Consider the following 21,981-nt stretch of genomic DNA (forward strand, 5'->3'; position numbering starts at 1 on the left):
AAGTTCACTTATAATTCACAATTTTCTAAAATCCATGATTCACTTACCGTTCAGTAAGAGCTACAGTTCACTTATAACTCAGCAATAGCTATGATCCACTAAAAATTCATTTATAATTTTCTAGGAGGTATAGTTCATTCAATATTTTTAAAAAAATATGTTTTACTCCTTTGGATATTAAATCGAAAATCAATCTGGAGGGAGTCCCGGGCCGAATGTTGACAAGTACCAATTTATCAAGTTTTTCCTAAAATTAATTTTTCTCGTCATGAAAAAACGGATTGAAAATTTGTCTTCAAATAAAACGGAATATGGTTCACTAATGAAAGTTATGTTAATTTGTTTTCAATTGGTGCGGGTTATAATCTTTTCAGGTTAGACCCGGGAAGTTTATGGAAAGAAGTTATCTCCTATCGTCAAATGTTTACAAACAAATTTCATGAAAAATCCATTCTTCCGCGCTTTTAATTACAAATCGGAAAATACGAAAATTGTCACACATGTTTATCGGATTGGATAAATTTCCGTCGGCAAGAACGGCTTCTACACCTGAGCCCAAAATGGATCTCCATCAGTCGGACCATCTCTGTCCGGGCAACTTTCATGAATTCTGAACCACTCGGTTTTCAAAGACTGGATGGCTTTTCCCTGGAACATGTTCGAAAACAAGTATTTCTCGTTCTGTTAAAAAACGTCGAGATCCTCTCAAATGTCGGTCTGTTACGTTTTTTTACAATCGTTTTGCCGGTAATTTCATGAGATGGGCAAGGATCACGTTAGGTCTTTTATTATACTCTTGCTCAGCCTCCTCTGTTATTACAATAGTTTCTATTGTGGCTTTGTCTTCGATGACATCAGCGCTATCAAAGAGAATCGAGACTTAAGACCGCACACCCCCATCAAAAATATCTTTTTCAACGACTTTTGGGGCACACCGATTCACAAGGCAAGTCTTGTTTTTGTCTCTCTTTCATTTATGTTAATTGCCAAACATACTCTTTCCAATCCATTCAACCTTCAAACCCAGTAAAAGCATAAGCGATTTTGTGTTTATTCCCTCAGATAGGTCTTGAGAACAAAACGGCCCTTAGACGCTAAAATCCTATCTCGTATGTATAAACAGCATCAAAGAGATATCGTCCAAATCTGAACAATAAAATTACTCCTTTTTGGGTACAAGGGCAGAAGGGCAACATTGAAACTGATAAATTGACTATATAAGTTTAATCTGGGCGGGATATCTCTATCAACATGTACAGCGGTCTTATACTGGGAAAAGGGTTTAATTAAATAAATGCTCCACCCTGGGCTACAATCAGATTTAAATAATCATCATAGTTCTCATGCTGGATCATACATCTTGGAGGTGGTGGATGAACTCAGAACCATCACCTCCTCACACTGATCTCTATCTGACTGGTGTTCTCTGGAAAGAACCGGTCTTATACCTTCACCTCAGGTTGCAAATGTTGCAGCGTGTAGATCCCTTGTCCTTGCTGACCAAGCTCAGCACACAGTCTTCAAGCATGGGTGTAGACCTTGAGGCAGTGGATGTACTCATAATTATCGACTGATCTCTATCTGACTGGTGGATCCCTTGCTGACCTCAGATTGTGAGACCATATCCCATGAGCCTTGAATTAAGGCATGGATGAGGGCATAGACCCGGGTTTTAAATAAACACTCCAGTTTAAGGGCTAGCGCCCCTCACTTGTATTAGGATTTTATTGCTGGAAGAATGTTATCATGCTGGGTCGTTCTTGGAGGCGATGGATGAACTCAGCACCATCAACTCTTTCAGACTGACATGGTCTCTGGTACAGGTCTTTTTTTTATACCCTGACCACAGGTTGCGAATCTTGGAGGATGTCGACCCTGGGTCCTTGCTGACAAGATTGTGTGCGTAAACTCAGATGATGAGAGGCTCGCCCCATGGTGTAGGCAGAGACCCTGGGCACTAGCTGGCTAGGCCTAAGGTGCTGTCCTGCAATATCAAATTGCCAAAAAATGTAAATCTATATGACAATGGGTTAAGAATAAATCCTCAGGTCAATGGGAATGAATTCCAGGACAGAGGCATGTGAAAAAAAATTCATCAAAGGACCATAACAGAAACAGCACAACTATTAAACCTAGGATGTGGATTAGATTGAGAGTAGATGAGTGAGTCATATAGACTCACAGCAGAAACAATCCTGTGCAGATATTGAAGGAACATCAAAAATGTCCTCTGTTGGTGCAAAGGTCTAAAATTTCTTCACCTGGGAGTCCTTAGCAATGTTTTGGGACCTGATAAAAACTCTTACGCTTAATGGAAAGATATAGATAATAACAGAGATTGCATAATACACATATACATAATACATAATAAAGAGGCTGACCCCTTTTAACTTTAACCTCATCAATGTTCATATCTGATAACACCACTGTGGTGTCATGAGTCATTTCCAAAAAGTGGATGTCGCCAGAACATGTACTAAGTATGAGGCAAGCTAAGAGATTTGATATTTTTCAAAAAAGAAGACGAAGGAACTCCTCTCTTTTCAGACAAGATTTGAGGGAAATTATAGACTTTTTTACCAACCACTGCCTTCTTGACTTTAACCTCATCAATGTTCATATCTGATAACACCACTGTGGTGTCATGAGTCATTTCCAAAAAGTGGATGTCGCCAGAACATGTACTAAGTATGAGGCAAGCTAAGAGATTTGATATTTTTCAAAAAAGAAGACGAAGGAACTCCTCTCTTTTCAGACAAGATTTGAGGGAAATTATAGACTTTTTTACCAACCACTGCCTTCTTGACTACCACAAAAAGATGATTGGCAACGACTTGCCACAATTTGTCACACAAATTTTCCCCCTGGAAATGAATATTTTTCCTTGAGTGTCCTCTTAGTTTCTTATTTCTAAAGTAGCTTAAGTTTTCACCAATCACTTGATAAATAACATTCATTACATCAATGATTGACAAATATCAACTAAAAACTAATATAAAATTCTATGAGACAGCATGATTATTGAAGTATTTCCTTTTGTAATGTTTTAGGAACAAAGCCACAAGTCATACAGGCCATTATGTGTACTTACATTCCGTTTGAACTATTACATCCAACAGTTGGAACCCTTCGGCTATCATTTGGTGAATGTTATATTGCATTCAGTTGTTTCTCTTCTATATTTGAGGTAATTTGTGCTTTATATTTATATTCGGTCGAAGCTAATTGGAGTTTTATTTATTGTAACAGAGTCTGCTCTATATTTCTTCCCGATTTGCCAAGTTTCATCGCAGCTTTACTTTTTACTGTCCACCCGATACACACAGAGGCAGTAAGTTGTTACACAAATTATAAAACAATTTTTGATGTAACATTAAATCATTTATGAATAGGTGACTGGGGTAGTCGGTCGAGCCGAAACATTGTCATCGCTCTACTTTTTGATCGCATTTCTCCTGTATGTTAAAGCGACAAAAGAAAAAAATAAATTCGGTGAGAAATGAAATTTAATTTACCGTTTTGAAGTTAACTATAATTACTTTATTTTAAATGCAGGTTGGCACCTTTTGTTTTTATGTTTCGCAAGTGTGGCTGGGGCCATGCTGTGCAAAGAACAAGGGATCACAATTACATCAATTTGTTCTATATATGAAATATTCATTGCTCAGAAGGTAAAAGACTGATTTATAAATTTCTAATCATATGTCAACAATTGAAATATCAATGTAACAGGAATTGTGATTAATTGAATTAAATGCATGTCAAAATCAATTAGTGCTCTGGTATATAGTTGTTTTTACTTAGTAAAATTTCTTGTATTTCATTTTAAATGTATTTATCAGAGTGAGAGGAATAACTAGTATTACAACTGTTTGTGAACCATGTCTGTTAGTGAAATATTGCACTCAATGAACTAGCTTTTAGTGTATTATAGTTTTTGTGAATTATAAATTAACTATAGCTCTTAATATACTATAGCTCTCTGTTAATTATGAATGAACTATAGCCCGTAGTGAAGTGCACTATAGCTCTTAATGAACTATATAACTGAACCATACCTCTACATAGATAAACTTACTTTGATAGTTGACAGAGGAATATCACTCAATAGAGTAGCCAGCTGGAGTTTACAATTCCAATATAGAATGTACTGATTGCAAATCCACTTTCAAATTTGAAACTTGACATTTTCAAAACTATACATGCTCGGTATTGCAGGGTTTTTTTTTCAAATTGGTTCTATCAATATTGAATAAAAAACCACTCGCATATTTTCTCTGTTCATAATAAACATTGAATCATAAATATGTAACCTCCCATAACCTAACCATTCCTCACCTAGTCAATGATGTGAAAATGTTCATGTAAAAAGTTGTGTATCTAGCTCAAAAAAAAAAAAGTTTTGCCATTGAAAGTTGACATTCTAAAAAAAATCATCAGATGTGATCACAGTTGACTGAGAGCATGAATACAGGCTTGAATCTGCATCGATGCTCTCGGTTGATGGCTTTGGAGCCGATTGAATGGTAGCCAGTTTCTGGTTGTAATGCCATGAACCGGGACTGCTCTTATATAGAGGAATCGCTTCCTCTCTTCTTCGATCCTTGCCTCTATTGGCTGCTGTAAGCATTGTCCTGATATGTATGACTAATAACGCCTGTGGTGTGCGGTGTGCTATGGTGTTCTGTCGTGGTAACCATAGTGTTTGGTGGTAAATATCTGTATCGAGTCATGGTCACCACAAGATCTTTGTTTAAAAAATAACAATAAATAAAAATAAATTCACGTATCGCTCTACTGGTATGATGATGAGAGGATGCTGCCTTTTAGCTTATTGTACTTTTGCTAGTGCCTTGGTTCAGTTCAGTTGACTTAATCTTCTGGTATGATGTTCTTGCAGAAACCAATTCTATGCAATAATAAATAATAAATGATACTCGTGTAAACAAAATTATAAGATGTATTATACATTTTTTATTAATTACAGATCCAACCGTATGAGTTTATAAAGTTTATGAAATGGATATTCTGTGGGAAGCCTATTATCAAAAGTTGGTCGCCACAGGCTACGAAAAGAATCATTTTTCTTATTGCAATTTCAGTGGCGTTACTTATTATTAGAATAATGGTTATGGGCGCAAGGCTCCCAGTTTTCACAAGGTGGATTTTTTAAAATATTATTTCTCAAAAATAACTGTTATTGCAATCACTTAAATTTTTCAGGTTTGATAATCCAGCATCAGCGTCTCCATCTCCAACTCGGCAATTGTCATACCATTACCTTATATCGTTAAATACGTGGTTACTTTTGTTTCCTTGTGATTTATGTTGTGACTGGACGATGGGCACTATTCCACTTGTTTCTTCGTTCACAGACTTAAGAAATATATCAACTTTATTAATGTATTTAACATTAGGTGCGTTAATTCATAGTGCTGTTACAACTAGAAATAGGCAAAAAGGGACTGTGATTATTATGGTAAGTACAATTTTAGCAATTTAGTTTTTTTTTTTTAATATATATATAATTATTTATTAGTAAAAAAATATGTTTAAACAAACAAGGGGAGAACAAAATGGGATCACCGATTTTAATGAAACTTTTTTTGGTAATACTAGGTTGAAAAATATTAGACATGTTTAAAAGCTTTTTTTCTAATCAGAACTAGGAGTTGAGAGAGAAAATCTTTTAAGTAATTTACAGTTTTTTCATGTTTTTCTGCCTTTGTTGTGCATATATTTCAATCATTATTATACAGGGTGTCCTTTGTAGATGGCCCAGCTGAATTTCTCTTGAACCAATGCTTTAAAAAAAATAAATAAATAAATAAAAAAAAGTTTAATATTTTTTGGTCTAGTTTCAAATTTTTACCTTCATTAGAGTAAAAATTATACATGGTACTTCAGGCCCAATTCAACTTCAGAATTTCAAATATGACCCTATGCATCCTTACGCATAATTTTAAAGGTCTTTTTTAATGCTGAAAACAATGGTGCAATCGGATTTTAAATTGGTCAAAAATGACAAAGTTGGCAAAAAGTAAAAAAAATAGTCATTTGGTTTTCTATTTATTAATCACATTTCATGTTCGAACTGTCTGCCGTGCATAAAGATGCAAAGATTTGCTCTTTTTAACCACTCTTCAACAGTGCTCAGAGCGATAGAGTCATGGGAGATGGATTGACAATCATTCTCTATCCTTTGCCTCAGTTCTTCAACTGAGGTTGCTAGGTAATGATTGGCGTAGGAACTTTCACCTGCAAAAAATTGTGTTCAGGGCATCCATCAAACCGAAGAATTATTCTTGGTCATTGTTGCAGAGTTGAGTTTTGTAACTTTTTATATATCCAATCTGACTTAATAGAATCCTAGAATATTAACTAACATATAATAACCTTTGCACAACAACGCCAGGAAAACAAATTTAAAAGACTATGTCAATTACTTATAAGATTTTTTTCATTTGGCTACTAGGGAAAGAACGCTCAAATGGCAAAAATGAGGGAAAATTCAAAAGGTGGGGTTGAGATGGGAAGTTAGTGTCCGAGTGGATCGAGGTCACGATAGCTCAAGTAGTAGAGCAGCGGCGTATCTAGCCGAAGATCATGGGTTCGAATCCCACTCGTGCCATTGACTTTTTATCTCAACTAAAAACCTTAATTAATTGTAATATATTAATTAGTCAAGAGGACCACGAAATTGGTGAATTTAATGATTTAAAATGAAGTATACTTCACTAAAGCTTTCCGTGGCCATTTCATTTGTCGTGGAGAATCCAATCCGATTACACGACATTTGAAAAATGGCAAAAAGGAGGGAAAATTCAAAAGGTGGGGTTGAGATGGGAAGTTAGTGTTCGAGTGGANTGATTAAAGAACATTGCTTTAAAGTAACTAGTTTCTTTTTTTTTGTTTAATACCAAAATCCTGCATTATTTTCCGGACAACCCAATAATAATATTTTCAAAAATCACCCTATCCACACTGAAGATGGCAAGAATAGGCACACCAAATTACACGTTCTCATTTATGTTAAAAGTGTGACTGTTCTTATTTATACTATTTATTCTTAATTTATAATGTTATCTTTTTCAGGGATTGGCATTTATGGTTTTTCCCTTTCTGCCTGCTTCAAATATTCTTTTCCCAGTTGGGTTTGTTGTTGCGGAAAGGGTACTTTACATGCCGTCTATGGGATTTTGCATGTTGGTGTCATATGGATGGTTCCTCGTCTACACAAATAAGTAAGGAAGTCGAATTGAGTGTATAATTTTTTTTTTTTAACATTATACCCTTATCAGGTTTAAGAAGTTGTCTTGGATCGGCTTGATTGTCTTGATCTTGTGCCACAGTTGTAAAACGTACAGGAGAAATTGGGATTGGGAAACAGAATACTCGTTATTCATGGCAGGATTGCGCGTAAATCAGAAAAATGCAAAATTATTCAATAATGTCGGACATGCGCTTGAATCTCAGGGGCGTTTCTATGAAGCACTTCAGTTTTTCAATAAAGCCGTCAGGTATTTTTAAATTTACAGTGATGCCAGACATTTTCACAATTAACCAAAAAAATTTTGCAGCGTTCAGCAAGATGATATCGGTGCTCACATAAATGTTGGGCGAACTTATAATCATTTAAATATGTTCAAAGAAGCTGAAGAGGCCTACTTAAAGGTTTTTATTTGATTATGTAATATGTGTTGAATATTCTTTAAAAAAATATATATTACAGGCAAAATCTTTATTACCAAAAGCCAAACCTGGCCAAAGTTATCAGGCTCGTATAGCACCAAATCACCTAAATGTATTTTTAAATCTAGCCAATTTAATTGCCAAAAATGAAACTAGATTGGAAGAAGCGGATTTACTGTACAGGCAGGCTATAAGTATGCGAGCCGATTATACTCAAGCGTATATCAATCGAGGAGATGTACTATTAAAACTCAATCGTACCAAAGAGGCACAAGAAGTATATGAAAGAGCTTTATTTTATGATAGTAACAACCCTGATATTTATTACAATGTAAGGTCTTTAGTTCTTTTACAAACAGATAACTTTAATGATTTATTTGATCGTTAACAGCTTGGAGTTGTTTTCCTTGAACAAGGAAAAGCTTCGCAAGCCCTCGCTTATTTGGATAAAGCCTTAGAATATGATCCTGAGCATGAGCAAGCTCTGCTCAACTCTGCTATTCTTCTACAAGAGTTAGGAAGGGCCGAACTAAGGAAATTGGCCAGAGAAAGGCTACTAAAATTGCTACAAAAGGTTGATTTAAATTTGTTTGTTTTTTAATGAATTTATTAATCAAACAATATTTGCAGGACACAAATAATGAAAGGGTTCACTTCAATCTTGGAATGCTGGCTATGGATGACAGAGATTTGGCTGGAGCAGAGAATTGGTTTAGAAGAGCTATACAAATAAAGCCAGATTTCCGTTCAGCTTTATTTAATCTAGCGCTCTTGCTAGCGGATGATCACAGGCCACTAGAAGCGGCGCCTTTCCTCAATCAATTAGTCCGATTCCATCCAGATCATGTCAAAGGGCTAATATTATTAGGAGATATTTATATTAACAACATTAAAGATCTTGATGCTGCAGAAAATGTAAGTTTTTTTTTAAATATTGGAATAAAGCACTACATAACTGATTAACTTAACTTTTTCTGTTAGATATGTAAAATTTTATTTCCCAGGAAAGAGTAAATGTGTTACGTTTCATCAAAAGATAAACAAATATTCATTGCAAAAATGTACTCAATTGTAATAATATAATAAAATGGTTTTTAAACCGTTATGGTAATGGTAATGGCGATTTTTGATGGAATGGAAATATCTTGTTATTTAAAATATTAAACACTTCTATTATGGACGTCTTTTCCAAGTTTTGCCTTTAAAAAAACCCATATTTTGGGAATTATATTACAAATCCATGCTGTAACGAACTTGTTAAAACTATTATTCTTTTGTCCAGTAAATTGTTTAAACTAATACAAATAATATATTTCAGTGCTATAAACGGATTTTAGAACTGGAACCGAATAATATCCAGGGAGTACATAATTTGTGCGTTGTCTATGTTGAAAGAGGATCGCTCGAACGAGCTGAAACGTGCCTAAAGAGGGCACACAAGCTCGCTCCAAATGAAGATTACGTCTTAAGACATTTGTCTATTGTACAGTCACGAATTGCGATGGCTAAAGTGAGTTTACATACTTTAAATATTGTCCTACTTAACTTTAAATTATAATGCATACAAAACGTAACAAAAAAGTAATCTTTAACAACTAATATCTTTTAAAATTGACCCCTTTTTCTCTTACTCTTTGCTCCGTTTTCTTTAAGATGAGTCACAATTCAACTTTTATTGATGAAAAATTTGATCGAATCAGTTTTTGTTCACACATTTCAATAAAAGTTTATCAATTTTGATTTGCAACCCATTCAAGGCACTTTCTCATACTTGTCACTTTCAACTTTTGTTGATCAATTAAAACTGAATAGTTTAGTTGATCAGCTTTACCGAACCAAAGGTTCTCATGACAAAAGTAGAAGCATGACAACTTTCCTTTATATTATTATTGTTATTATATAACATTTATCTGTTTCATTTGTATTGTTTATGTGCCAATATGTTTAATTGCAGAAAAACGACGAGTCCACGGAACCACCCAAGCCAGTGGAGGAGAATTATAACAATTAGATGATTAAATTTGAGATTTAATCCTCAATTGGTAAACGATACTTAGATAAGAAAGACAACATATAAAAATATAGTTGTTATTTTTCCGAAGAGACAGTTAATTTTTATTTATTTTTTTATTTTTCGGGGTGATAAATGGCTGATTGTGATTGAAGAGAAATACTGCAAAGTAATTTTTTTCTCTGTAAATTCAAGATTATCTAAATAATTAAATGTACATTATTTGCGCCGTGAAAATTTGAAATTTTATTTACCCAGTTAAAAATTTAAAAAAAGAGCTCTTTATGATTGATCACTAATAAAGTTAATTCTGACAAAGGTAACACAGTTACACCTAAGACAAATTAATAACAGAGTTTTCTTAAGGCTTAGAAAATGAAAAGCATCTAGTGAGCTATTTTTGTACCTGTCGGTGTATTATTAATATAAAAATTCATGTTGTAAAATAAGTCCATAGTATTTTTTCATGGTAAGTTTTAATGAAAATTTCAGGTACTTGAAAACAAATCATTAACCATTGTATTCCACTATCTGTAATTCCATCCTCCCAGAACATCTTGCTGTGATTTCAGCATTCCTCAAGTAAATTGTTTTCATGATTAATAGAGATCATGAGATGCGGTGTGGTGTGATGTGGGGTTTAGAAAACATTTTCTTTATTGTGCCAATGTTTTGATCTTTATTGAGATCTTCAGGGTTTGGGATTTATAAACATTGTTTAGATTATAGTAATACGTATCAGATATTAATATGAATTTATACAATGATGTACACAATATAGAAATTTTAGGTTTAATCAGAGTATTTGTACTCACTCAAAGTGTGTGTTTTCTGTGTAGGTGTGCCATTGTTGATTTTCTAAACCCACATCACACCAGACTGCAACTCACGATCTCTAAATAATAACAAGTTCATATTGTTTTCCTGCACGGAATAAACTTTCTGTTTATATACATTGTATTGTTCTTATTGAAAAAACCTTAAATATGTATACGTTCGTTCATACATAACATTGACGATAGGTTCACATGAAACAGAAAGTGTCTGGTATGCAGATGGAAGAAAATGCAAAATCCTAAAATTCGAGATGTTTCTTATTATTATTCATGGTTTGCATTATCCACAATGATTCTTTGTACATATCCCTGTGGATAATGAGAGTTAACTGTACTGTTTGTACCACATCCCAGTCAAGCTCTAACGATTTTGGGGCGAGCGTCAGCCTGATGGAAAACCTCTTGCTAATCAGCCAGATCAGCCCCCAAAACGATTTTAAATTTAGACACACCCTCACTTATTCTTTCCTATTTACTAAATATTCTTTCATCACCTTTTACACATGCTATATACTGTTTAATAGTTCACTATCTCTCACACTACACATTCATCCTAATAAATATTTCACTCTATCAAACCATCCTCGTTTCCTCCAAAAATCAGAACAGGGGACCTAGAGTCGAGCACAATTCTCATATCGGGTGGCAATCCTACCCTAGAAGTAAATGTCTGTGTGTCAGCCTTGTATGGCCTATTCTTAAACAGGTGAGGATGGTTCTTCAATTCAGAGCCTTTGAGGGCACATCAATTGTGCTCTTGACACATGATAGCTTCTCTGTCGATCTGACTTTAGCATGTGAGGGTCAGGACTGGAAGTTGTGAGCTACATCATCTGCCTTTTTGATATATAAGATCTCGAACCACCTGAAGTGCGCTGTGTATACACCATGAAATGCATGCCGGTTTTCGGTTCAGACAAGGTGAAAAATGGCGTACTTTGAAAAATCAAATTGTTGAAAAACATTATGGACTTATGTTACGATATTACTAACTATATTTTAATTCATATTAAATATAGTTTTTAACTAATAATCAATGGTTTTAATTAATTCTGTTAATTTTGATATTTACTTTTTTTAACTTAATTTATATTTGATTAGTATAGCATATCAGCGATTTATAAAAACTTGACAAATAATTATTTAAATGGTAATTTTAGTACAAATATTTTTTTATAATTTCCTGGAGTAAAAAAAATTAACAGACTGTGTTGTCAGTGGCATTCAAATTAGTCTTGAAATCCTGCTGATAAATTAGCCATTATATAACTTATCTGTCTAAATTATAGTTTGACAGAAAAATTGTACAAACACATAAGCACAATGTTATAATCCATTGTTATACTACAGGTTAATTTCAAATCTTCATCATTCCACTTTAAATTAATAAAGTTTACTATTTCAATTATTGTATTTAAATTTAAAAGCGGTAAAATCTTATGATCTTTTCATTAACATTTAGAGCTCTTTTGCAACTAATTAAGTTAACTATTTGGATTTGTGTCATTTGTAAATCAACAATGTAAATCTGTTCTATTTATTACTTATAAAACATTCCTTAGTAACTAGTAATTTAATTTGTAACAAATAAACCCAAAATGTGTCCTAAGTACTTAATCAATTGTGTTTAGATATTCTGTATTATCTATGTTAAAAAAATAAATGGATTGAATGTTGTTAAACACTAAGAAAAAAAATACTGTCTAGGTGCAGATTATTGTAAATATACTACTATTTTTAATAATTGCTATCATTCTGATTTTCGTGACATTTATTGCAGAAATCTCTGAAAAGGATGGGGTTTTTTCGCATAGAAAAATATTTCTTCTCCGAAGTTTAAACCGTAATATGTTTTGTTATGTGTTTTGTCAGTCAGTACTTAAAAAAAATATAAGTTTCAAAGAGTAATTGTTCATAATTTGAAAAATGTCTCACTTTATAGTTTTAAGTTGTTTGAATTGATTGTTGTATTGAATGCAACTTTTTTTTAGTTTGGAATTATTTTTTTAATAAACACTGTAAAAACTGAATCACTAGTTTTTTTGTGTCTTTGTTAATTGAACACTGAATATGGCCAATAATTTTTAACAATTTGATTGCTTGTGGATATTTTCTCGATTGAAGTATGAAAAATTAAAAGAGAACTTCTAGGTGTGAAAAAATCTTCAAGGAGATGACAACGATAGGGGCAAAGAAACCCCAATAGAATTTTAAGCAAATCGCCTGGGCATCGGGACATGAGGCAAACAACAAGCTGACAAATTAAGAAAAGCGGAACTGAACAACTGAACAAATGATATGATTTTCTGATGAATTCATGGTGCAAAACAAAGAAGTTCCTTACCAACTCAAACAGGAAAATAAAAACCTCTCACTTTCTCAGCAAGTTGGAAGAAAAATAATAGACAATTATACTGCCGTATCCCCATTTAATTAAAACTTTGTCAAAACTAAAATTGTAATATGTCTAATGTGACTGCAAAGCAATAGAGTCTGGAAATGATACAGCCACTGTGGAAAGGTGATACTAATGCCTAGGGAAATAAGCAGAGGAACAACGGAATGTACTCAACTACCTTGAAGGTAGTGTCTTGTCTGTGTAGATCTAAATGCCAAACTGTAGTGACCAGCGGCCCCAGATAAACAATGATATGTTTAAAAAGGAATTAGACACATAGATCAACATTGATATTTAAATTAAACTATATATGTATTTAATAGCCATAATTGATTGTATTAATTATTTTAATAAATTATACTTTTTAAAAAGACCTGGATAAAAAGTATTATTCAAACTTCATCAGTTCTGTCAGTAGTGATGTAATATTGATATAGGGATGGTAGCTTCGGGTTAGGATTTTGTAGCACACAGTTCTTTTATGGAACTTTCTGGGAATATCCTTCAACAGGACTTTGAAACAATTAGTAAAATATTGCGCAATGTTAACAAATATGGACCTCTACTTACAGTTTTGAAACTCATGGTACCAAACAGTGAATATCCGAGTTGATAGGGGAACAAGTTGCAGATTCTATACTGAAATTGTAACCATGGTTGTCCTATACAGTAGTCAATACATTAATAAGACATACATTAATAATATTGATCCTAAATTACAATAATAATTATATAGGATATTATTATACATAAAATACATATTGGGATACTCAATTTCATGAATATAGTTGATTCAGCATTGACCTATTATTAATGCGGATGTTGGAATGGTTAGGTTAGGTACCCAACGGGTTGTTGGACTGTATGAGAGTTATTACTTTTTCTTTACTTTAGGGCGACAGGTTAGGTTACATATACACGATTTAATGTTTTTAAAACACCGATGCTTCCTCAACATCACTCAAGAATATTTTCAGTTCTTTTATTGATGTCTAAGTATGTTTAATGTCTAAATTAAGCAAATGAGGTGCTTAGTTATTCAAAATTTAGGTATCAAAATGGGAACCCTCCTACCAGACAGTTTAAGCACAACTAATACTGTTTACTATTTGTTAGAAGAGATAAAATGATAAATAATAGGATGTAACTGAACTGAACAGGAAAAACCGGCTAAGTGATAAATAAGATTTGAGAAAATACATAATACATACCTAAAAAGAAAAATTACATATTGCAAGAAGAGTTCTCAATTCTTCAACCTTGTAACTCATACACAGCTGACCGAATAGGTCAAAGGTGACTAAATTAAAGCAAGCGACTTCATTGATATACTCATCCCTTCTGCCTAGGTGACTTGTTTTTAAGATAAAGTGATACGCTACTACTGTGAAAATAGAAAATTGACCAGTGACGCTGATATCTCCTGGAATGATGCGGGATGGATTTGGATGATAGGATGGCCTGTGAAACTTCATGTAGATGGCTTAATTCAAGATGATATTTAATGAGGTCATGAATGGTAAGATTGTTGATTAGATTTGGAAGATTTTCAATTGTAAGGATACATTAAATGTTGGAATATTTGGTCAAATGGATCTCAGAATGGTGATGTAAATGTCATGAAGTCTGAAGTCTGTGAAGTTTTTGTCTTTTGAGGTGCGTGTAGGTTTTATATAAGTTGTTTGTCGATGTCCCAAGGAAGCAGACTACATTAGCTGCTGGGAGAAGAAAACTATTGTAGTAGATGGGAGCAGTGGTTATTCTTCAAACTGTGTGCAAGTTTCTGGTTAAAATGACAGTATCAACCAAATAAGCGGTAAAATATTTTCAGAAGAAAACGTCTTCATTGTATACTTTGTGTTGTGAGTCAGTCAATAAACAATAAAGGAATTGGGATAATAAAGACAGATATTTCAGATATTTTGGCAGTGGTGGATGGTTCACATGTTGATCACTGTCCAGACCTGTTGGCGTTATAGAGGCTTTGAATTCCAGCATGATATTATACCTTTGTGCAATGACTGTTCATACATGCTTCTTGTTTACTTGCATTTGTCCTTTTATTTATTTTTTTTATTCTTGTCATTTCTCAATTCTGCTTCCTATCACAATATTCCTTTCTCAGGGGAGGGAGATTATTCTAATTTTGGTGGGGGTATGTTTGTGACATTTTAAAATGGTTTTATATTACCCCAAAACCCGCCCATATCCTTCAGGAAAAGACACCAAGAATTCATTAAAATTAGGTACTTTTCTCTTGCAATACATAATAATATATCAAATACAAATTAATTAATTATCCCTCCTCAATAAACAGTGCATTAGGAATTGGTAAAACCAAAGATGGGTATTTCAGATATTTTGGTGGTGGTGGACGAAGGTTGTAGATTTAGTTTAGCCACTCCCTGGCATGTTGGTTTTATAGAGGCATTGCATCCCAGGCATGATATTGTACATTGTGTGATGACAGTTTGTACTTGCTGCCTGTTGACTTCTTTTTGCCCTTTTGTCTCTTTTTGTTTGCTTCTTGTCAATTCTCAGTTCTGGAGTGCTGGAAGTTCTGCTTCCTATTTTTCAAATCCTTCCTTTGATTCCTACTGCAATATTCCTTTCCAGGTGAAGAAAAATTATTTAATTTTGGTGGGCGGTATGTTCACACCATTTTAAATGTTTTTACTTTTCCTCAAAACATTCTAACCCTCCTGCATCCTCCATAAAAAACCACTTTTCTCTAGCAATAATGATATATAAAATACGGTTCCATTGGTGGAAAACCTTGCGAAAGGGTTTTTATAGGAAAGAAATAACAAAAACACATTTTAATTTAAAGAATTTCATCTTTAATAAATACATTCATTCTTCAATTGGGTGAAAGTCCTAGAAAATATAAAGAAAACCGATGTAAATATTTTCTTTCCTCAGTGCTTAGCACATTTTTGCTAATAAATACATGAAATCGTTTTACCTGTTCTATTTTTGCAAAGAATTCTTTTGTTAAATGTTCCATTGCTTCATCATTTAACTGAGGAGGTATGTTCGGAAGCATCGACTTCTGACCAACTGGTTCCTGTTTGGCACGCATTTTCAATCTTTGCTCTCTCAATTTCGCCTCGATAATTTTTTCCCTTCTACTCTCACGTTCGAACATCTTAAACAGAATATAAAATATTACAAGTGTTAGCCATTATCCTTTTGATCTGTGCCTGAAAGACAATAGTAACATATTTCCCAATGGTCGTGTGACTTATAGTCCTGGTTTATTTTCATGGATACTAGCTCCTGGCCCATACCGTCTCAAAATCACTTGTATACCAGTCAGCATTAACTGAGAACACTTTATCTCAGTCTGCTTTATCAGGTAAAACTGTACCTAACCTAGAATACCTTTGACCCTAACCCTACTTAACCTAACCTGTACTTTAAGATAGGAAAAGTGAACTTAATTGATGCAACTATGGTGCAAAAATATTCACATTCCATAGTACACCAAACCCCCACAACTGAAAGTGGATGGAGAGTCTATAGCCTGGAACTGAACTTGGAAAATCCTGATATGGAACTTCCAAACTCGCCTGTCTTTTTTTACAAAATAGAAAGTCAAAACTAAAGACAGAAAATGAGATGAACTTGTACAAATTTTTCCCATACTCCACATTGTGGTAGATGTGGAATGATTTATCAGAAATGAACAACTACAGATTCACCACAAACTTACTGACACTAAAGGTGCAGCGTTCTATGACATGGGATAGAAAAATTGAAAACTAGGGCTAAATAAAATATCTGTGAAAACTAAAATTACATAACTCCAACAATAATTTAAATAGCCTGTTACTTATTTAAACATATTTAATTCTGGTCATAAAATATTCTTTAAATATTTGTGAAAGCTTACTGCTGTAAGGTATGCTTTGTCGTTCTTGGATGCTTTCACAAGTTTTTCTGAAATTTCTATTATATAAGTTGTTCCAACATCATTTCCAACCGCTACAACTTCACCATTATCGTGACATCGTAATCCATGAATAGGCTCATCACACACCTGCAAAAGTTAAATTTGCTTTTAAATCTTAATGATAATTTTTTATACATCCCTGAAAACCTTGATACTGAGGCAGGCTTCTTTTTGGCTTTGGAGTATGTCTGAAACATCCAGTGTCCCATCAACTCTGGTCGTGTAGAATACAGAAGGTTTGGTGGGAGACCACGCACCACGAGTGAGCTTTGTCTTTTGATAACTGTAACAAACAATTTTCATTTTTTTAAATTCTAATTTTTATTTTTATTTCATTTATCTACTATTATTTCATTCTACATAAGTGCTCAGTGATTTCAGAGTTTACCTTGTCCAGATGATCGATGATTCACGACAGTCTTCAGACCAGACACGGGCTGTCCAATCACCTACTGTGAGGAAATTCTTAAGGAATGCCGGGTTTCGCTGTAACGACCAAATTGGCCCATGATGCGCTTGATATTGCACACCTAATTTTTCACTTGGCGTTTTCCCTTTTCGGTTTCCACAAATTACTATTCCTTTCTCTGTGCCGACCTGATTCAAATTCTCAACTTAAATCGTGTAAACAAGGTAAAATTTAATAACATGGAAACATGAATTCAAAGTGAGGTCAATTTAAGTTAAGAAGATATTCAATACTACTAATATGGTATCTGAATCATTTGCTATTGTCTGTTGAGTGAACTGTATTATTTAATTGATTTATTTGACTGTTAAAGGGACAAGTTAGTTTTGGTAGGAATGGGGACAGCTTAGGTTAGGTAGGATTAGAGCTAGGGACAGGATAGGTCAGATTAGTGTTAGGGACTGGCTAGGTAGGATTAGGAGTAGTTTAGGTTAGGTGGAATTAGAGTTAGGGACAGGTTAGGTTATGGAGAATTAGGGTTAAGGACAGGTTAGGTTATAGAGAATTGATGTGAGGGGTTAAGGTTAATAAATATTGAAAAACTATAGATAATATAAATATTGTTTAGTGAGATATTTAAGAAATTTTAAAATTAAATTGATTATATACCATAAACCTTGTAGGTATTGTTGGCTCATATTCTAAAACTGATGCACCCAATGCTCTACTTAGCAACTGGTCTTCTCCTTTGCTTATGTCAAGCATGAGTGTTTCCAACGGCGACTTCAATTTTCTCACATCCCACCATTTCACCTTGATGAAAAAATAACAAGCTTACATGTATAATCTAATTAGTCTCTTTGAACCTGTGGAAAACTTTACTTGCCCATCTGTCGAAGAAGAAAAAAACTCCATACCCGATTTTGAGTTTATCCAAAGTACACTCATAACTGGGTCTCTGAAACTATGATAATGATCGCATAAGTCGAGCGGCTGCGATCCTCTCCTTATATCCCATATCGCAACCTACATAGACAATAAAAGTGAAGTGACAATAAGTTTGAAGAAGTGTGTAGAGAAACACTCACTTGCCCATTTCCAAGTCCTCCGACCAAATTGTTTAAATCTCTAGGATTATATTCTAAGCATACTACAGGCACACCAGCATCAATAACCAACTCGGGTTTGTTGGGATTTTCTGGGAAGAAAATCTGTTATGAAACTAGGTGTAATTATGAAAGTCTCATGATTTCCCTTACGCTACTTCTTTGCCTTATAGATTTATGCTTTGCTTTTCAGAGAATTTATATTTTATTGCTGTGATAACATACAGAATTTATATTTTGGATATGTTAATCTCACCTATATGCCATATATAAGAATGATGCAAGTTTTCAGACAGATCGTGTTGAAAATTCAGATTCGCATGAGTTACTGCGAGTCTGGATCCCTGGTCGGGCGACCAGGAAATGTGTGACACGGGTCGTTTTGGCGTGCACATGTCTCTGAAAACGTTTACAGTCCTGAACCTGCTTTCTTCACCTGTGTCTCCTTCGTCCCATTCAGAAAAATAAAGCTCGTAAATATTTATTGCGTTGTTTTGATGAACGCAATGCTCCATGGGCTAAAACGAACAAATAATAATTGAGTATTTGTGGTGAAGCAATATTTTATAATTGATGAACCCATTAATTAGGTTAACCTAGTCTGTCTCATCTCTCTGGTGGAAAATAAACAAGTGGTTGATCTGTATGTTTGTGAAAGAATAGATGGGGTGAAAGAGGCAAATTGTTCATATGTTTAGTTATTCTTGGTTTACTTGATATTTGTACTTTTTTGATTATCACATTCTTCAGCTCGTTTTATTTTTACATTATGTATTGTTTTTAATAAAGACAATGATGTGTTTTGTCTTTACTTTCTTTTCCTAATGGTGCTATTAGTCCAAATATGTGAATGCCTGGTTTTGAATTGCCTTTTTTTGTTTATATTTATTAGTTTGTTAATTGTTTGTTAACTATTTATTTTTGAGCAGTAAGTTGTGATAATTTCAATTTTGATTTTTTTCATTCTCCTCTTGTCTGTGTGAATGGTTTAAGCCTGAACGTATGTCAGATACAAATTATAAGACTCCACGTTGCATATACATTAATATACTAACTAATAAAAGCTGTAGAATACCATGTGTATACATCTCATCTTTTTCCACTTTTTTTCTGAAACGGATCGTTTGTTCTGGGTCCATGAAATTCAGGTCTTTCGGCCAACCGCCTTCAGTGTGGTTCATACCGCTTTGCACGTAGTTCGCTCTTGTTGTGTTCACCTGAATCATATATTAAAAAATCTTGATAGGATTGGCCAACAGTTACAATTGTAATGATGTAGTGATCGAGGGTGTATAATCCATCTAATACATTCGTCTAATAAGGCGTTGATATTCAATCAATCAACCTCTATCACTATATCATTACAATCACATATATTAAAAGTTACCACCTTCAAATTGGCACTTTTGGAAGAGAAGGAATTGTAAAGAATGTATATTGTTAAGAACACTTAAGAATACATATTTTGCAATTTTTATCAAGAATTCTAAGAGTGATGATAATTCAAGCCCAGGACCACGATTATAAAAGTTTCAACAGTAAAGGACTTATAAAATCGAAATGCACTTGCTAATTTGCATTCTTAATCAACTATAGTTCTTAGTTAACTATGGCTTTTGATTAACTATATTTTTATTGAACAATATAACAACTAGAACAACAACTATAGTTCTTAGTGAGGTATGGTTCTTAATGAACTACAGTTCTTAGTGAACTATGGTTCTTAATGAACTACAGTTCTTAGAATGGTTTCTTATGGAATTATAGTTATTAGTGTTTTTCATTGTCTTATTTTTTAACGTGTATACGACTTCGTCAAAAATTCCGAAAACGATGAGTTACTCGAAATTATTAAGTATGTATAAAAATTTCTTGAGGTGTTTAGTTCGTTCATAAACTAGTTAAAAACGAACTTCCCCGAAAAAGAACTATATTAAAAAGTATAGTTCTTAGTGAGCTGTAATTCTTAGTGAACTATGGTTATTAGTGAACTTATTGTCCTAGTGATCTATGGTTTTTAATGAACTAATGTTCTTAGTGAATTATAGTTCTTCGTAAATTTTAGTTCTAAGTGATCTAGTTCAAAAAATTCCAAAAATGGTGGGTTATTCAAGATATGAGCTGAAAAATACGCATAGTAAAAACACGGAGAGGGCCGGTGATGACCTCAGTTTTTTGTCGACCCCTAAAATTCCCACATTATTGTTATTATTATTACTCGAGATATGTATATATGTATAAAAATATCTAGAGATTTGTAGTTCGTCAACTAGTTCGAACGAACTCTTCCCGAAAAAGAACTTTATTGGCCGATCTTTCTTTTTAGTGAAATATAGTCCTTAGTGGGCGATAGGTCTTAGTGAACTATGGTTCTTAGTGAACTACATATTGTTCTTAGTGCACTATGGTTCTTGCAAACTCTGGTTGTTAGTGGACTACAGTTATTTTTGTTTATTTCTTTTCTAACCTGTATTAATATGAATTTTTCAAAAATTCCGAAAATGGTGGGTTACTTGCGATTATTATGTATGTATAAAAATATCTAGAAATGTGCAGTTTGTTTATGTACTAGTTTAAAACGAACTATCCAAAAAGAAAAAAAGAACAGGTCTTTTCTCAGTCAACTATGGTTTTTAATGAAGTATAGTTTTTAATGAACTATAAAAACTATACTTCACGAACGATGGTTCTTACTGAACTATAGTTCTTTTTCGTTTTGTCTTTTCTATCCTTTATTACTACAACTTTTTCAAAAATTACATGAAACAAAATAAAACTCATTGTATAATCGCAACGTAACAGTTTGTTGCTCTTCCAAAAGTGTATCTCCAACATTCTTATGTTGTACTTCAGTTAAGGTATAACCTATGATAGAAATCCGACTCACTTCGTGTAGGGAAAGGCTGGCCGAAATTTGGCACCCTTTTTCAACGACATCCAAGATTTGGGCACCCTCCATCAGATCTGGGTTAGGGATGATGTCTATTCTGAGCTCGGTTTCAGTGTCCCCGAACCGGCACGGCCCTCCGAAGTGTTTCCTCTCTTTCGAATAAGAATAAGATATTTCACTTGTTGGCGTTTTGACAACGATGCCTTCCTCCATCGTCTTGCAACTTGTAAGACTAGTACCAGACGACTTGAGGATCCTTGGAAACGGATAAACAGATGTGACTAGGGAAAACTTGATTTATCGAAGTTATTCTATTCCCATTTGACCTGCCCATAGAGACAAGTTGTAGCTCAATTAAACACATCTCTCAATAACTTAAATTAACCAACCCTGATGATGAAAAGAATACTAGGATACTAAGAAGCGGGGGTTTGGAATGCAAAGCAGTCAGGTCATTGACTGTTATGCTGTAATATCTTCTTGGTGCCGCGGGTTGTGTCGGGTTGCAGTTTCATCCTCCCCAATATACCCATTTGTAGCAGCTTGATTGAGCGTAAGGCAAAAAGGCTAAAAAAATAAAAAATAAAAAAAAATCCTTCCCATCAGAAAGCAATTAAAAACTCTAAATGGTACATTCACAGAACATGCACCAGTTAATTACCTTAACAAAATGGAACTATCATC

General features: G+C 33.8%; 2 protein-coding genes across 2 annotated transcripts; one reads left to right on the forward strand and one right to left on the reverse strand.

The window, feature by feature from the left end:
• Positions 1–338: 338 nt before the first annotated feature.
• LOC106672681 (transmembrane and TPR repeat-containing protein CG4050) lies at positions 339–10,320 on the forward strand. Its single transcript, XM_014404294.2, has 15 exons — positions 339–946; positions 3,051–3,187; positions 3,250–3,331; positions 3,393–3,492; positions 3,556–3,671; positions 4,988–5,160; positions 5,224–5,479; positions 7,096–7,244; positions 7,302–7,520; positions 7,581–7,674; positions 7,733–8,023; positions 8,084–8,266; positions 8,323–8,607; positions 9,011–9,202; positions 9,647–10,320. The coding sequence occupies exons 1-15, from the start codon at positions 761–763 to the stop codon at positions 9,701–9,703; spliced, it is 2,520 nt and encodes an 839-aa protein (XP_014259780.1). The 5' UTR covers positions 339–760; the 3' UTR covers positions 9,704–10,320.
• A 5,470-nt stretch (positions 10,321–15,790) lies between these two features.
• LOC106671148 (dynein intermediate chain 2, axonemal) lies at positions 15,791–21,663 on the reverse strand. Its single transcript, XM_024228427.1, has 11 exons — positions 21,295–21,663; positions 19,463–19,624; positions 18,664–18,925; positions 18,390–18,499; positions 18,184–18,327; positions 17,971–18,114; positions 17,281–17,489; positions 17,040–17,175; positions 16,833–16,979; positions 15,903–16,085; positions 15,791–15,814 (listed from the first exon to the last, which is right to left on the reverse strand). The coding sequence occupies exons 1-11, from the start codon at positions 21,508–21,510 to the stop codon at positions 15,791–15,793; spliced, it is 1,737 nt and encodes a 578-aa protein (XP_024084195.1). The 5' UTR covers positions 21,511–21,663.
• Positions 21,664–21,981: the final 318 nt, after the last annotated feature.

This window comes from Cimex lectularius, unplaced genomic scaffold (assembly GCF_000648675.2).
Source record: "Cimex lectularius strain Harlan isolate CLEC.00 unplaced genomic scaffold, Clec_2.1 scaffold218, whole genome shotgun sequence".
Taxonomy (NCBI): Eukaryota; Metazoa; Arthropoda; class Insecta; order Hemiptera; family Cimicidae; genus Cimex; species Cimex lectularius.

Bases quoted from the DNA above. Each gene is read 5' to 3' on its own strand.
- LOC106671148 (XM_024228427.1), bottom strand. From the start codon at position 21,510: ATGGAGGAAGGCATCGTTGTCAAAACGCCAACAAGTGAAATATCTTAT. The intron at 18,500-18,663 runs GTGAGATTAACA...TTTTCTTCCCAG, and splicing joins TTCTTATATATGGCATATAG to AAAATCCCAACAAACCCGAG. The intron at 17,490-17,970 runs GTATATAATCAA...AATTTGAATCAG, and splicing joins CAATACCTACAAGGTTTATG to GTCGGCACAGAGAAAGGAAT.
- LOC106672681 (XM_014404294.2), top strand. From the start codon at position 761: ATGGGCAAGGATCACGTTAGGTCTTTTATTATACTCTTGCTCAGCCTC. The intron at 947-3,050 runs GCAAGTCTTGTT...GTAATGTTTTAG, and splicing joins GGGGCACACCGATTCACAAG to GAACAAAGCCACAAGTCATA. The intron at 5,480-7,095 runs GTAAGTACAATT...TATCTTTTTCAG, and splicing joins AAGGGACTGTGATTATTATG to GGATTGGCATTTATGGTTTT.